This window comes from Dermacentor andersoni, chromosome 1 (genome assembly GCF_023375885.2).
Source record: "Dermacentor andersoni chromosome 1, qqDerAnde1_hic_scaffold, whole genome shotgun sequence".
Taxonomy (NCBI): domain Eukaryota; kingdom Metazoa; phylum Arthropoda; class Arachnida; order Ixodida; family Ixodidae; genus Dermacentor; species Dermacentor andersoni.
Genome location: NC_092814.1, coordinates 131,546,827 through 131,560,326, shown reverse-complemented (window position 1 = coordinate 131,560,326; position 13,500 = coordinate 131,546,827). Strand labels below are relative to the sequence as shown.

Sequence of the window (13,500 nt, the reverse complement as noted above, 5' to 3'; positions counted from 1 at the left end):
AAGCGCTAAAATTCCACCTATAATACAACGAATCAGAAAAAAAAAGTGTAATGCTGCAGCTCTTCAAAAAGGTTCCCTTATTTCTCATGCACTTGTATATTGTGCGTTAATTATATCCTTCTGGAACACGTTTGGGCATGTCGTCGCTAGTACGCATATGCCGTGCCTCGAGATGCACGGAGGAGCCGACACCCTTATTGGCGGCTTGCAGTAAACACCAATGGGCGTGTCCTTTTTACGCGAAGGACGTAGGTGGCAACTTCTCAGAATATTGCGCACTCTTTTTTTTTCTTGCGCAGAGGACAGATTATAAGCACCAACGGGGCGAATCGTTTCCGCGTACTCTCGAAAAACTGAACATGTTTTTTTTTTTGCGCCCTGGTAAGTACAAAGAGTTTCATTTCGACAGCATTGTAGGCGTGTGCAAGAAAATGTAAAACTTTATATGCCCCCTCCCCTTCCTTTCATTTTTTGCCTCGGCCCTTTCATGCAAAGTTTGTTAACGATAGCCGTCGCGTAACTGAGTAACAGCACGGCGTATGATAAACAAAGAGTTCAATACTCACAATTTCGGTTTCGCTGTATAGGTTCCGTATTTGGAGCAAAATATGGCACCATTGATTACGAAATTCATAGTAAAACTTTTCCATGAGTGGCTTCAGATTAGGGCCGGATGCGACTTGTGGCACCAATAAGCAACACACCATGGCAAAAAGGACAGGGGCTGTTGTCCTGAAGGAAACAAAAAGAAAGCGAAAATTTTGTGCCAACACAATTATTTTACTTAAGGAACAGTGGGTTTGTCAAGCTCTAGCAGAATCATTTAGATTTTTCAATTAAGGTATTGGTAATTCTTCCCGGCACATAGGGTTAGGAAAAGTCGGTGCTGATACTAGTATTTGCCGTTACGTGAAAAGTTTTTTTCGCATAATGGACACGGCCCTGATACCAAGCACCAAGAGTCACAGCTGGGCGCATTGGTAGGCACACTAAGCAAATAACCTGTGGTAAGCACACAATCAGTCCACGTGATCACACTAACCATGTAGCCACTCAAGAAATGCTATACCTATATAGTTGTGATGGCGTCTAAACATACTGAGAAATTACCATAACCTAATTGGTTTTTATCAGAAATTATCTTCGGAGGCACAAGCGCTCTATACAGCGTTCTAGTTACTCGTTGACCGATATCGTTTACTTGTTCAGTGGCCTATGCTGTGCCTATGCCATTACATGTGTCCTTAACGTCGGCAATGCAGCATCACCAATGCGGCATCGGTAATCTAGGAGGTAGCTTTTAACATGGTATATTTTTCTTCATAGGATTTCATTAATGTCAGCACATAGTCGTTAAAGAATGTTTACTTTACCCATGCATAGTTGCTATTTAGCTGAAAATCTCTGATGTTATTCTTCAGGATTTGAACTAATTTTTCGGCCTAGTATTTAGGGAAGTATGCCATTCGTATGCCCCATACAAGTATGCCACAACAAGCTCCAGTGAAGGGAGAGCATTGTTGCTAAACCAAACTAGACGCGTTGTAAGTTAAACCGTAATATAGTACATCGCTCATGTAACGTACGAGGCTCAACGGATGGTCTCTGTGCCGTCTTTTGCATTCTCGGTCCCTTAGTGCCATGGAAGCGCAAACAGTGTTAGTCTGTGGTATTATCTGCTCGAATGATTTGCAACCGTAGTGTGACAACAGTGCTCGACACACCGGCTGCGTACCTGTGTTCTCCGTCTATATACCGTGCGAGCTAAATGTGAACACGACGTTGAAAGTGTAACGGAGGACTGAACCTACTGCGCGGCTCCAAAGCTGCGTGAGCGAGAAGATGGTGTTACTTTTTCGTAACTACTTTTTACTTGTTCGTGTCTCAAGCATAAGGCTGCTGTAAATGTGGAGAAAAAGCCAAACGCCGGCTCCCACATTGAACAGTGCGCACCGAGGGGTTTACCTCGCCTTTTGCGACAGCGCTTGCTGTGTATTTAAAAGTGTCCTTGCCATTTGCCTTCTTCACTTTTCTGTTTATTTGTCCCTAAGGATTTTTTTCTGGGCAATGTGGTGTAAGGTTCTTGTTTTTTTACACGATTACTAAGGAACCTGTAAACGCCAACTAACCAGCCCGAATTTATTCGCATATATCTCGAGACGCAACAGACGGAAGTGTTGGCGTTGAACTTCCATGAACCACTTATAATGATGACGAAAAGTGAAATCCCGCACAGTGCACAAGAAAATATGGGGTGCAGCTCACTACATTGGCGTGCAGAAAACGATCCGTGCATGTATATTTAATAGGAAATCAAAGGTAGGCGTCGAAAAGGTAGCGCAATGCAATCCCCATAGTGCGACCAATTACACTTTTCATTATAATTTTCCAATATGTTCTGAAAAACAACAGTTGATGTGTTCTTCAATTTGTGTATTCATTTATTTATTTATTTGTTTATTTATTTATAATACCTCACATGCACAAGAAAGGAAATTGAGCATGGGTTGTCATACATCGTAAATAACTCAGACCAAATAACGTGACGCTAACAAAATACGAGACAAACAAAATGCTATACGTACAGCCACGTTGGACGATGATTATCAGTACGATTATATTACCTGCCCTTATATGTTCGTTTTTGAAATTGTGGTTTTGCTTACGAAACCTCAGATTTTGTTGCGTGGAAAAGATTCTATGTGTCAGTGCTTTTGGGACAATTTAAGTTAATTTGCGAGCTTATACAGTGCAGAGTAGTTTAACTTACCTGATATGACGCCGTACGATGGCAATGAGTCCTGTCAGTAGTCTGTTGTCACACTTTGGTTCAATATTGTAAGCGAGAAGGAAGCCACTGAAAGCCAAAAACACGTATTAAAGCAGCCACTCAAGGGTTCAAGTGTTCGACGGTCGTCGGTATAAGTGCTGTTCCCAACTCTGTAAATAATTAGACATGGCCAGAAGTATTAAATTTGAGCTTTATTGCTGTGGAAATGTTAACGATGTCTGCCATGCATGATAGTTAAGGGAGTATCGCGGCCAGTTTAGAGTGACCATTGCTCATGCTTCTTGAATAAACTACAACGCATAGAATAAGAATGAATATATATATATATATATATATATATATATATATATATATATATATATATATATATATATATATATATATATATATATATATATATATATATATATATATATGTGTGTTAAAAATGGCATTAGACATTCCTGAGCTCTTTTTTGCAAACTTACCTTGCTTCCTACTAAACCTGTGGAGGCCTCATCTACTTTATACGAATATATTATGCATTCACGTATCCCTTAGTAACACTAACCGTTACTAAAGTGTTTACGAAAGGGTTTGATATGGTGCAACTAACCCACGCACACGGATTATGTACTGGACGCAAACAGCGCCAATTTCCAAACAAGGTGGTGAGCTAGCGCCATGGGTTTGCGTCGAACAAACCCAAATGGAAACCTTTTTTGTTACTTTATATCGTTCGCGCTTCACACCTATTTTTAGGGAAAAGAGGGTTTCAAATATTGCCGACCCCATTCACATTCCAAATAAAATATGAATCCCAAGCCCAGTTACGTTTCTTACATTCAGATTGAATTATAGCCCGTGCCCTTATAGATAGGGTTAATCTTGTCACGAGCCGCAGAAAGATGTAGTTAGTTGTTTTGTTGTCTAATGGCGCAACCTATTCAGGAAGTATGGCAGAGAATCAGATGGTAAGAGCAGTCCGAAACCTGAGTTAACGGAATGTCACTTACCTCAGAAAGAAGAAAACGTCTACGCTCAAGTACCCAGTCATAACAAGAGAAAAACTGACGTTGTCAGCATAATGCAGAGCATTCACCATGCGAGCTGTTAGGAGAACACATCAAGATGTCTGTAAGTGCTTAACGTTTTCGTAATATGGCTGTTGCAGCAGAATATACCGTGCACGACCGCTCAGCCGACCATTTGCGTGCTTCCGCCATTTAAAGGGAAGCAAAAGACGATTGTAGTATTAATTTACGTCCTAAATTCGGAATCGAAACTGTCTCTACAACGTGCCCAGGATTTGATGCACTTTAGGCATTCTTGTCGAAAACGAGCGTTCAAAAAGTTGTCGAGCTGGTGACGTATCCAGCTCGACTCAGTATCCGTCAGGCTATTGGTTGCATTCACTATAAAAGCCGCTACTGGAGTCCCACGATGCCTTTGGTTTGGCTCGGCTGGGTTATGAACGTCATTTTGCCTATTTGGATATGACTATAATTGGGTGGCTGAGGATGGCTAGTTTAGGTTTTTAGGTCCACAAGATGGAGGTGACAGATGTCGACAACGAGACACTCAAGCGCGAAATGGCTCTCGCGTTTTCGCACCTGAGTGCGCCATGATTCATCTTTTAGTAGGCGCTTGCGTGAGAATGTGGCGGTAGTGGCGTTTACACTTTGGTTTACATCATACACCCAAAATTTAAGTTCACTTGACCGTGTCCCTTTACCCATGCAGGGGCATTAGCAGTGAAGGACATGTTTTCGGACGCTTGAGATAAGCCCGTTGTTCCTTGTCCGACCAACAGGCCTGGACAGACGGCGTGATCGAACGCATTCACTCGCGACGACGAAGTAGCTTTAACAGGAAGTTCACGTCATTGAGTTGGGCCTCCACAGGGGCATGGAAATGCAGCGCTATTACGCCGAGACTGAACAAAGGCTGTGGGAGAAGACGAAACCACTGCTACGGGCGAGGGAAATTTCAAGATGCAACACCGTCGTGCATAGAAGAGTCATCATGCAGAAAGAAATTCTTTTTGCGGAATAAAGTGAGTGAGGCGGCATTATGGCTGCAACCAATGCTACCAACGCGAATATTTGTTCCTGACATGCTCAGTAGGCGGGCAACGAGCCGACATCCTCTGCACTCGAGAGCTGCGGCGCGTGCCTCCTATGCTTGTCATGCAACACATCCACGGTAGCTTACACGTAAGCTTATAGGCCAAGTAGGACACTGATAAACACGCCGAGAAAGAATGCATTGCAAGCACACATTCGCTTCTTCCGGTCGGTTTACACTTCTCGAAGATATGACTCCGCTGTGCGGATATTGTCGGATAGAGCATGGTCGAAAACATTACAGGTACACATTCGACTGAAGTTTCGACTGCACTTCAAAGAGATGGCATCAGTTCTTGAACGTAGTTTTCAGGTCACTGTTCAAGCCAGTAGGCGAAGGAAAGGAGCAGCTTCGTAAGCGGACTTGAGTATCCGCGTTGTGAGAGGTTGACGCGAATTTACGTACTGCTAGAATAAACTTTGCTGAAAGGAAGTGTGCTGCTTTGGTCGCTTGGCACTACGCTCTATTCACGAGGCATAACTTCATTTAAAAATTTATTTGTAAAAAAGAAAGAAAGCGGCTGCGATTTCATCAGTAACATAGTGTTCGGACTAGCTACTACTACTCGCGAAAGGTGCAGCGCTTGTAAGAGGAACAAGTCCTGACGAAGAAACGGAACCATGGGGTGATTAGGAATGAATCGCCGAGAACAGCGTGTCGATTGTCTAGTTTTGTGGTCTCTGGTTGGGTATGTTCACTGTGTTCTTCCGTATGTTGCTCTTTCGGCGAAGGCTTGTTTCAGGCAGCTCTTATCTTTAAACTACTCTTGGTCATCAACGCTAATGTCTAAAGTCAATTTCCAGCATTTAAGTTTTCTGTGACACCCGGATCGATGCCCTTTTCTTCAATGTGAGGTGAGTTTGACGAGCTGGCGCTGTAGAACGTCATTCCTAAATTGTTACCTTTACCGGTTTGATTTGGTTTGGTGCCTGACGGTATGAGTGGACCCACTACGGGGGATCGGCCCTGAATAGGGTGGTAGTAGGAAAAAAAAGAAAGCTTAAAAGGAATTCTGTAAATTAAGGATAATATAGTAAATGGATAATAATTGTTCATATCAATGTTAGGACTATCATATAAAATATGTAATATTAATATTTTTGGCATTCATGGTTTGGAAAAAAAGCACTGAGAAAATTAACTCTTTGTTAGTTCTAACTCTTGTTAGTCTCTTTGTTTCGCTTAAAAATAAATATGACCTCACACACGTTCCTATTACGGTATCCTAGTGCCAATGGATCAAGAGAGAGAGAGTATAACAGGAAGCGTAATGTCCAGTCCCAGAGAACCTTCCAGCTTCAAATTGCTCCTTGTGTAATGAAGTAACGATTAATAATTTTCTCCTTTATTGTCGGCGCTTCACCTCCTTGCGCAGAACTATCCTCGAAGTACCTCTTTGTCATTTTGCGCTGTCGATGGCTGCCCCTAATTTGTTATCTTTTGGCGCTGCTGACTTTTGCCGTAGCGACAGGGCAGTTAGTGCTCCGCTCTACAAGTTGCCTCCTAAAGGGGGCATTTATGCAGGTTACGTTGTTAGGAGTGCTGTCGATAATACTGCAATCTCATCCTTTCTTTTTAATCAAAGCTAGCTCTGCTTCCCCTGCCCCTCTCCCCAACCCCATCCTTCTTTCTTTTTTTGAAGAAAACTGTGGTTACGTTCGGTATAAGAAAAAGAGGCGATGACGGCGTTGACTATTTCGCCGCAGTAAAAAAAAAAAAAATATCACGGCGGTGCGCAGAAGGGTCAAGCTACTTTCATGCTTTAATGAACGTAGCCTGGCAGAGCCGCGATACGACACGCCTATGAATAAGAGGATGATGAGGTTGAGGGCTGCGGGTCTTGAGATGGTTGAGGGAAAGTGCACGTTTTTCTGGTTGTTTTAAATAAATGACTGTGTGGGTAAATCAGTCGTATAAACTTTTAGGCGCCTTGGAGGAGGGTGTAATTAGTAATCCCCATGACATGTATTGATTTTCGTACTAATAATATCATCCTATAAAATTGTCCTTCCGCTCAATGACTAGTCACCTAATGTGCGTCTATGCTCAGTAGCAAGTGTAAACAGCTCATTCATGTAGGTTTCATACATCCAAATGTGTACTTATTTGAGGCTTGCTGCAGGGAACACATAATGCATCTATCTTACGAGCGCAAAGCTCAGTCATCTGTAGCGAGGGCGCTGCGCCTGACCGAATGTCGCTTTAGCTGCGCGGTGTTACACCGAAGAGTGAAGTGCTATTCGTATGAAATGGCATTCAGCAAGACAATTTAAACAGTTGAAATATCGAATGATGCGAAAAAAATTATTACAAGAGACAATTTAGAAGCATCTTTTATTAAAGGAAAAGTACGTATCTGGTACTTTTCTATTAATAAAAGATGCTTCTACATTGCCTTGATTGCCATTGCCATTGATCACCTTGACGTCATTAACATTACTAGTCGTCACAGCAAACGATGCAATCAAGAAAGTCGTCGTAAATTCAGGAACGTAAGATAGACGATAGTCGTCATGGGCCCCAAAACAATATTTTTTCTTTAAGTCCGAAAAAGTTTAATATTTTTAACCGTTATCACGTCGCCTCGTTCAAATATATTTCATTTCTGAACTTTGCAGTGGTGCTTTGGAGAAGATGTAGGAGGGGGGGGGGGGGGGGAGGTAGAATGTGTTGAGTCCGCCGCTCGTGCGTGAATAAAAGTCAAGGAACAACCATCCAATTGTTGTGGGTTTCCCCGCTCTCGCCAATACCTTGTTTCTTGCCATTCTGTCTATCTGCGTGTTTCTTTCTTTCTTTCTTTCTTTCTTTCTTTCTTTCTTTCTTTTATAGCGCACTGCTCAACACAGGGCCCGGAGGTAGCGAAGGTATTTTTCAAACGAAAGAAGGCAGCCGCATTTCTCGCCCATCATTATGGTTCACCTCAGCCCGGTTCCATTCATAGAAAGTGGATGGAGGCTGCCATGGCGTTAGTCTCGGTTATTATCGATCACTACGTAAAAGAGGTTTCATGTTGCCCAACGAAACATTCGGAAACCCACCATATTAATTATCCCCCATGGTTCCAACGTCTCCTATACGCACACATTTAACAATATGTGACCAGTACCAATATGTCATGAAAAACATCTCACGAATACTTACAGGTATTGATGAAATCGAATATGTTGTACGAATGACCGAAGACTATCATAAACATGCTGAAAAATCGCAGACCATGAAAGAATCTGTACATGTAGGCATCACTTTCTTTGTCCTTGACCCCAGTGAGCAGAGTATGTAAGTTTGCTCGCAGAGAGAATGCTGTCAAAAGTTTGGTAATAAGATCTGCAAGAACACAAAAAGGACATTTACAGAAGCTTGCCAATCAGTATTTAAAAGTATGGCAACTTTATTGATTGATCAATGCACAAAACTTTCTGTAATATATGACATCGACTTTTCCTGAAATAATTTGTAGAAACGTTCGAGTTTATGAACTTTTTAAGGTATGGTTAAGGTACGTTTCCTTTGTAGAGTGCTGTTAGTTCTTACAAAAGTATTCCATTTAGAACGCAAAGCACATGGCAACGAAACACATATAACATACACAGGCGTTCATACTTGACAAAAAGAAAGTAAGAATGTACACTACTTGGCCATGTTTTTCTGCAAATACGCAGACGTGGTTCCCCAGATAGTTCTGGCATACGTCATATGAGTGCTATCGCTTTGTAGGAGGTATTACAAAATCTGCGGTAATACCTCCTTTGTAAGTGCGGCTGAGGAAGGCAGCAGTTTATGTCGGGCACATTATTTGAGTAATCTCAAACAAGCAGCCATATACACAACGTGAAAGGTTTCTTAACACTGTATAACTGATTGTACGATGGTGAACACTTCTAGGATGCCTATATAACTCTTTCAACAAACATGCTGAGTGTTCCACGTAAATAGCGCCGAAATGAAAAAAAAAGTCCTCCATCATACAAATTTAAGACCAATAGTTTTTACACCGTAAAAATGTTTACACCCTTAAGGGTGTTTTCTTGTCGCACTGGTCACACACCCTTACCGTTAGGGCCCTACACACATTTATAAAAGACGACAACGGAGTTCCAACTAGACGTGAGATGACAAAAGACGTAGTTGAAAACTACGTAATTATTCTGACAGCCTTGGGGACACTGAAATATCCGACAGGAGAATTTCATATCTCTCCATGTGAAATTCCATGTGCGACCAGTGCGACAAGAAAACACCCTTTAAGATGTAGGCCTTTTTACAGGGTAGTTGTCTTAAGCTTTTCAGCAAAATTGTAGATAGTTTTGATTGATAAAAAAAGATAATAAATTACGGTCAATTACACAAGAAGGTAAAATATTTGTTTTTTAAGGGACAACTTGTACTTCAAGAAGCTATAGGGCATGCCCCGAAACATCCGAGGAAGTTGCTTCCATGAAGTTTACTTTTAGGTAGTTATCTTCTTTCCAGGATTCAATGAATGTCCGTTAAATATGAAGAAATAATGTCACTGCACATTTTAGTTCCTGGAAACGTAGTGCTATCAAGCGTTCTCATAATACGAAACTTGCATGAGGTACGCATAGGAGCGGCGCGTTCCGGCATCCAGCTTAAGCCTGAAAGCCGCGTCAGCAACTTCGTTGTGAAAACAGAAAGATTTACTGGCCTTACTTTCAGAAGACATATATACATAATATATGGCTGCATACTCCAATTTATGGTGTCTTTGATGTTAACTAATTAAATTAGCTAACATGGGACACAACGCAACTATTCACAGTAGCTATAAAGGACTGCAAGCAACATACCGGTAATGATATTAGTCTTTGATGTTACGCGCCAGTTTTCCTTAGTTTGGTTCTGATTACGTGAAACGCCATGGATAACATCAAAGTCTTCAGGAACTTGGGAATTACCAGTTTTTCATCAATCCAGGCAAAAATTAATTAATATCACTGTCAAACTCCGTCATTCAAGTATGTCTGAAACACTTTTTTAATACTGAATAAATCCTCCCGGTCGCTAAAGAATGCTGCCGTGGTATTAATTAATAGATTCAGCGCTGGACAAGGCAAGATCCTTCGTTGGTTCGCACTGTCTCTAGCAATAACTATGATATTTTCCGACTAGACGAGGCCCTGTCGTATCCTCAATGTAAACGCTTCCTTGACCACCTGAGCCAAATATTACTTGCCAAAAAGCAGCAGAAGCCCTACAATATTGGTCTAAAGAACTGTTAATTTTTCCTCAGGATTTATTAAATACCCACCACCTTTCGCGAGCTCTCATGATATAACCTGAGGAGACAATGTACATGGGCTGAACAATCCCGACTCCTGCAAAGCCCATAGCCATTTAGCATACCTAGTCCACGAGCAGTTGGATCCACGCAAAGCAAGTAAATTTGGTAAAATGAAACGCACGTTAAAGGGGAAAGCAAGAACATACGCCAGCCACAAGTACATGCCGCAACTGTCGGGCCGAGAGACGAGAGAAAGAGAGCGAGCAGCCGCGTTCAAACGCGTCCATGTTCTCGAGAAAACCTTGCGTCGGCTGTGAAAGCTGCCAGACGTGCTGAAGTCAACAGTGCGCTGGGATCGTGGCACATTAACGACTCCTAATGGCGTCGAAACGCGAGGCTTTAAGATCGCTCTTCTGGTCCAAGTCTAGTAAACTATGTCTATTCAACAGCAAAAGTACGTGGCTCTAAAGTTTGCACAGGTGACCCGGTTCTTCAGAGCGAGCTTGCTCCATTGTTCTGCTGCGGTCAGCTCTACCGGTGCATCGTTTCATGCATTGTTTTAGTGACACAGCAGCGAGGCGTTTTGACGCAAAAGAAAGGGCCGCATTAAAGTGGCAATGGAAGGAGCATTACTTTCCCTACAAGTCGTGCTAGCTTCGAGCATATTAGAAAAAAACAAGCAATGTAAAGGTAAAGAACTATTTAATGGGACATTTCGTTTTCTTATGGCGGCGGTGGCGTAGAGGCAGAGCATCCGCCTCGCGTGCAAGAGGACCGTGGTTCGAATCGCGGGGCCGCGCAATTTTCCACCGGATTAAAAAAAAAACCCGCGTGTTCATCATAAAATTGCACAAACAAGCCTGGAGTGCGGCCTGATCCCGGTGACCAGAACCGGTAACGCTCTCCCTCACCAGAGCAGGATTGGCCACCCTGGTGCAGTACTTGGCCACAATCTCCTATATGAATACAACAATCAAACCCCGGCCCTCAGTCCCCAGCAGCTGAGAAGCAACTGCCCACGGCGGCGGTCAGGCCTGTGACGCAGCAGAGGGTGCTAATAATCCCTGTATCCGGACAGGCCGCCATTGGAATCTGAACCTGGCTACGTTTAACGCTAGAACGTTATCTAGTGAGGCGAGTGTAGCAGTGCTATTGGAGGATTTAGAGGGCAGTAAATGGGATATAATAGGGCTCAGTGAAGTTAAGAGGACAAATGAAACATATACAGTGCTAAAACGCAGGCACGTCCTGTACTACCGGGGCTTAGCGGAGAGACAAGAACTAGGAGTCGGATTCCTGATTAATAAGAATATAGCTGGTAACGTAAATGAATTCTATAGCATTAACGAGAGGGTGGCAGGTCTTGTTGTGAACCATAATAAGAGGTACAAATTGAAGGTCGTACAGGTGTACGCCCCTACATTGAGTCATGATGACCAAGAAGTCGAAAGCTTGTATGAAGACGTGGAATCGGCGATGGGTAAAGTCAAAACAAAATACACTCTACTGATGGGCGACTTCAATGCCAGGGTAGGCAAGGAGCAGGCGGGAGACAAGTCAGTGGGGGAATATGGCATAGGGTATAGGAATAGCAGGGGAGAGTTATTAGTAGACTTTGCAGAACAGAATAATATGCGGATAATGAATAACTTCTTCCGCAAGCGGGATAGCCGAAAGTGGACGTGGAGGAGCCCGAATGACGAGACTAGAAATGAAATAGACCTTATACTCTGCGCTAACTCTGGCATCATACAAGATGTGGACGTGCTCGGCAACCCCACAGCTAGAATAGAACTGGCAGAACTTTCGAAGTTAATCAACAAGCGTAAGACAGCGGACATAAGGAACTATAATATGGATAGAATTCAACATGCTGTCAGGAACGAAGGAAGCCTAAAAGCAGTGAAGAAGAAACTAGGAATTGGCAAGAATCAGATGTATGCGTCAAGAGACAAAGCCGGCAATATCATTACTAATATGGATGAGATAGTTCAGGTGGCTGAGGCGTTCTATAGAGATTTATACAGTAGCAGTGGCACCCACGACGATAATGGAAGAGAGAATAGTCCAGAGGAATTGGAAATCCCACAAGTAACGCCGGAAGAAGTAAAGAAATCTTTGGGAGCTATGCAAAGGGGGAAGGCAGCTGGGGAGGATCAGGTAACAGCAAATTTGTTGAAGGATGGTGGGCAGATTGTTCTAGAAAAACTGGCCACCCGGTATACGCAATGCCTCATGACCTCGAGCGTACCGGAATCTTGGTAGAACGCTAACATAATTCTAATCCATAAGAGGACGCCAAAGACTTGAAAATTATAGACCGATCAGCTTACTGTCCGTTGCCTACAAAGTATTTAATAAGGTAATCGCAAATAGAATCAGGAACACCTTAGACTTCTGTCAATCAAAGGACCAGGCAGGATTCCGTAAAGGCTGCTCAACAGTAGACCATATTCAGACTATCAATCAGTTGATAGAGAAATGTGCGGAATATAACCAACCCTTATATATAGCTTTCATTGATTACGAGAAAGTGTTTGATGCAGTGGAAACCTCAGCAGTCATAGAGGCATTACGGAATCAGGGTGTAGACGAGCCGTATTTAAAAATACTGAAAGATATCTATAGCGGCTCCACAGCCACCGTAGTCCTCCATAAAGAAAGCAACAAGATGCCAATAAAGAAGGCGTCAGGCAGGGAGATACGATCTCTGCAATGCTATTCACAGCTTGTTTACAGGAGGTATTCAGAGATCGGTATTGGGAAGAATTGGGGATAAGAGTTAATGGAAAACACCTTAGTAACTTGCGATTCGCTGATGATATTGCCTTGCTTAGTAACTCAGGGGACCAGTTGCAAGGCATGCTCACTGACTTGGAGAGGCAAAGCAGAAGGGTGGGTCTAAAAATTAATGTGCAGACAACTAAAGTAATGACCGGGGTAGTTGGAAAAGTATGGGAGAGGCCTTTGCCCTGCAGTGGGCTTAACCAGGCTGATACCCTCATATACCCTCGTGTGAGGGCCCTTAGGGGTAATGTAAATAAATAAATATATAAATGATGATGATGGTGATGATGATGATTCGTTCTCTTAGTAATAGTACTGATATAAGGAACATTAACAAAAAAAAAAACGCTAGACGAGATTCTTGGAGCAACGCCCCTTCAAGACCAGAACATTCTAAAAACCGTGTCTAACGTCCAATCAAAATAAATAACATAGTGAACTCAACATAAACAAACGGACGTCGATATTGCCTGGAGTCGTCGCGGACAGTGCTCTAAGTGCACTCCGCGATCTCGCGTCCAATCTGATGCATTCCACGGGACTGCCTGCAATGCGCTTATATTGTAATTTCTTA

At 42.8% G+C, this 13,500-nt stretch overlaps 1 protein-coding gene across 1 annotated transcript in view; it reads right to left on the bottom strand.

Annotated features, from left to right (window-relative positions):
- Nucleotides 1-13,500, bottom strand: part of LOC126545877 (nose resistant to fluoxetine protein 6-like) — a 49,725-nt gene that overhangs the window by 14,358 nt on the left and 21,867 nt on the right. The window contains exons 6-9 of the mRNA XM_050193905.2: nt 8,039-8,221; nt 3,787-3,880; nt 2,771-2,857; nt 567-732 (exon numbers count right to left, since the gene is read on the bottom strand). Coding sequence (XP_050049862.1) covers nt 567-732; nt 2,771-2,857; nt 3,787-3,880; nt 8,039-8,221 — 530 coding nt within the window. The remainder of the gene's footprint in view (nt 1-566; nt 733-2,770; nt 2,858-3,786; nt 3,881-8,038; nt 8,222-13,500) is intronic.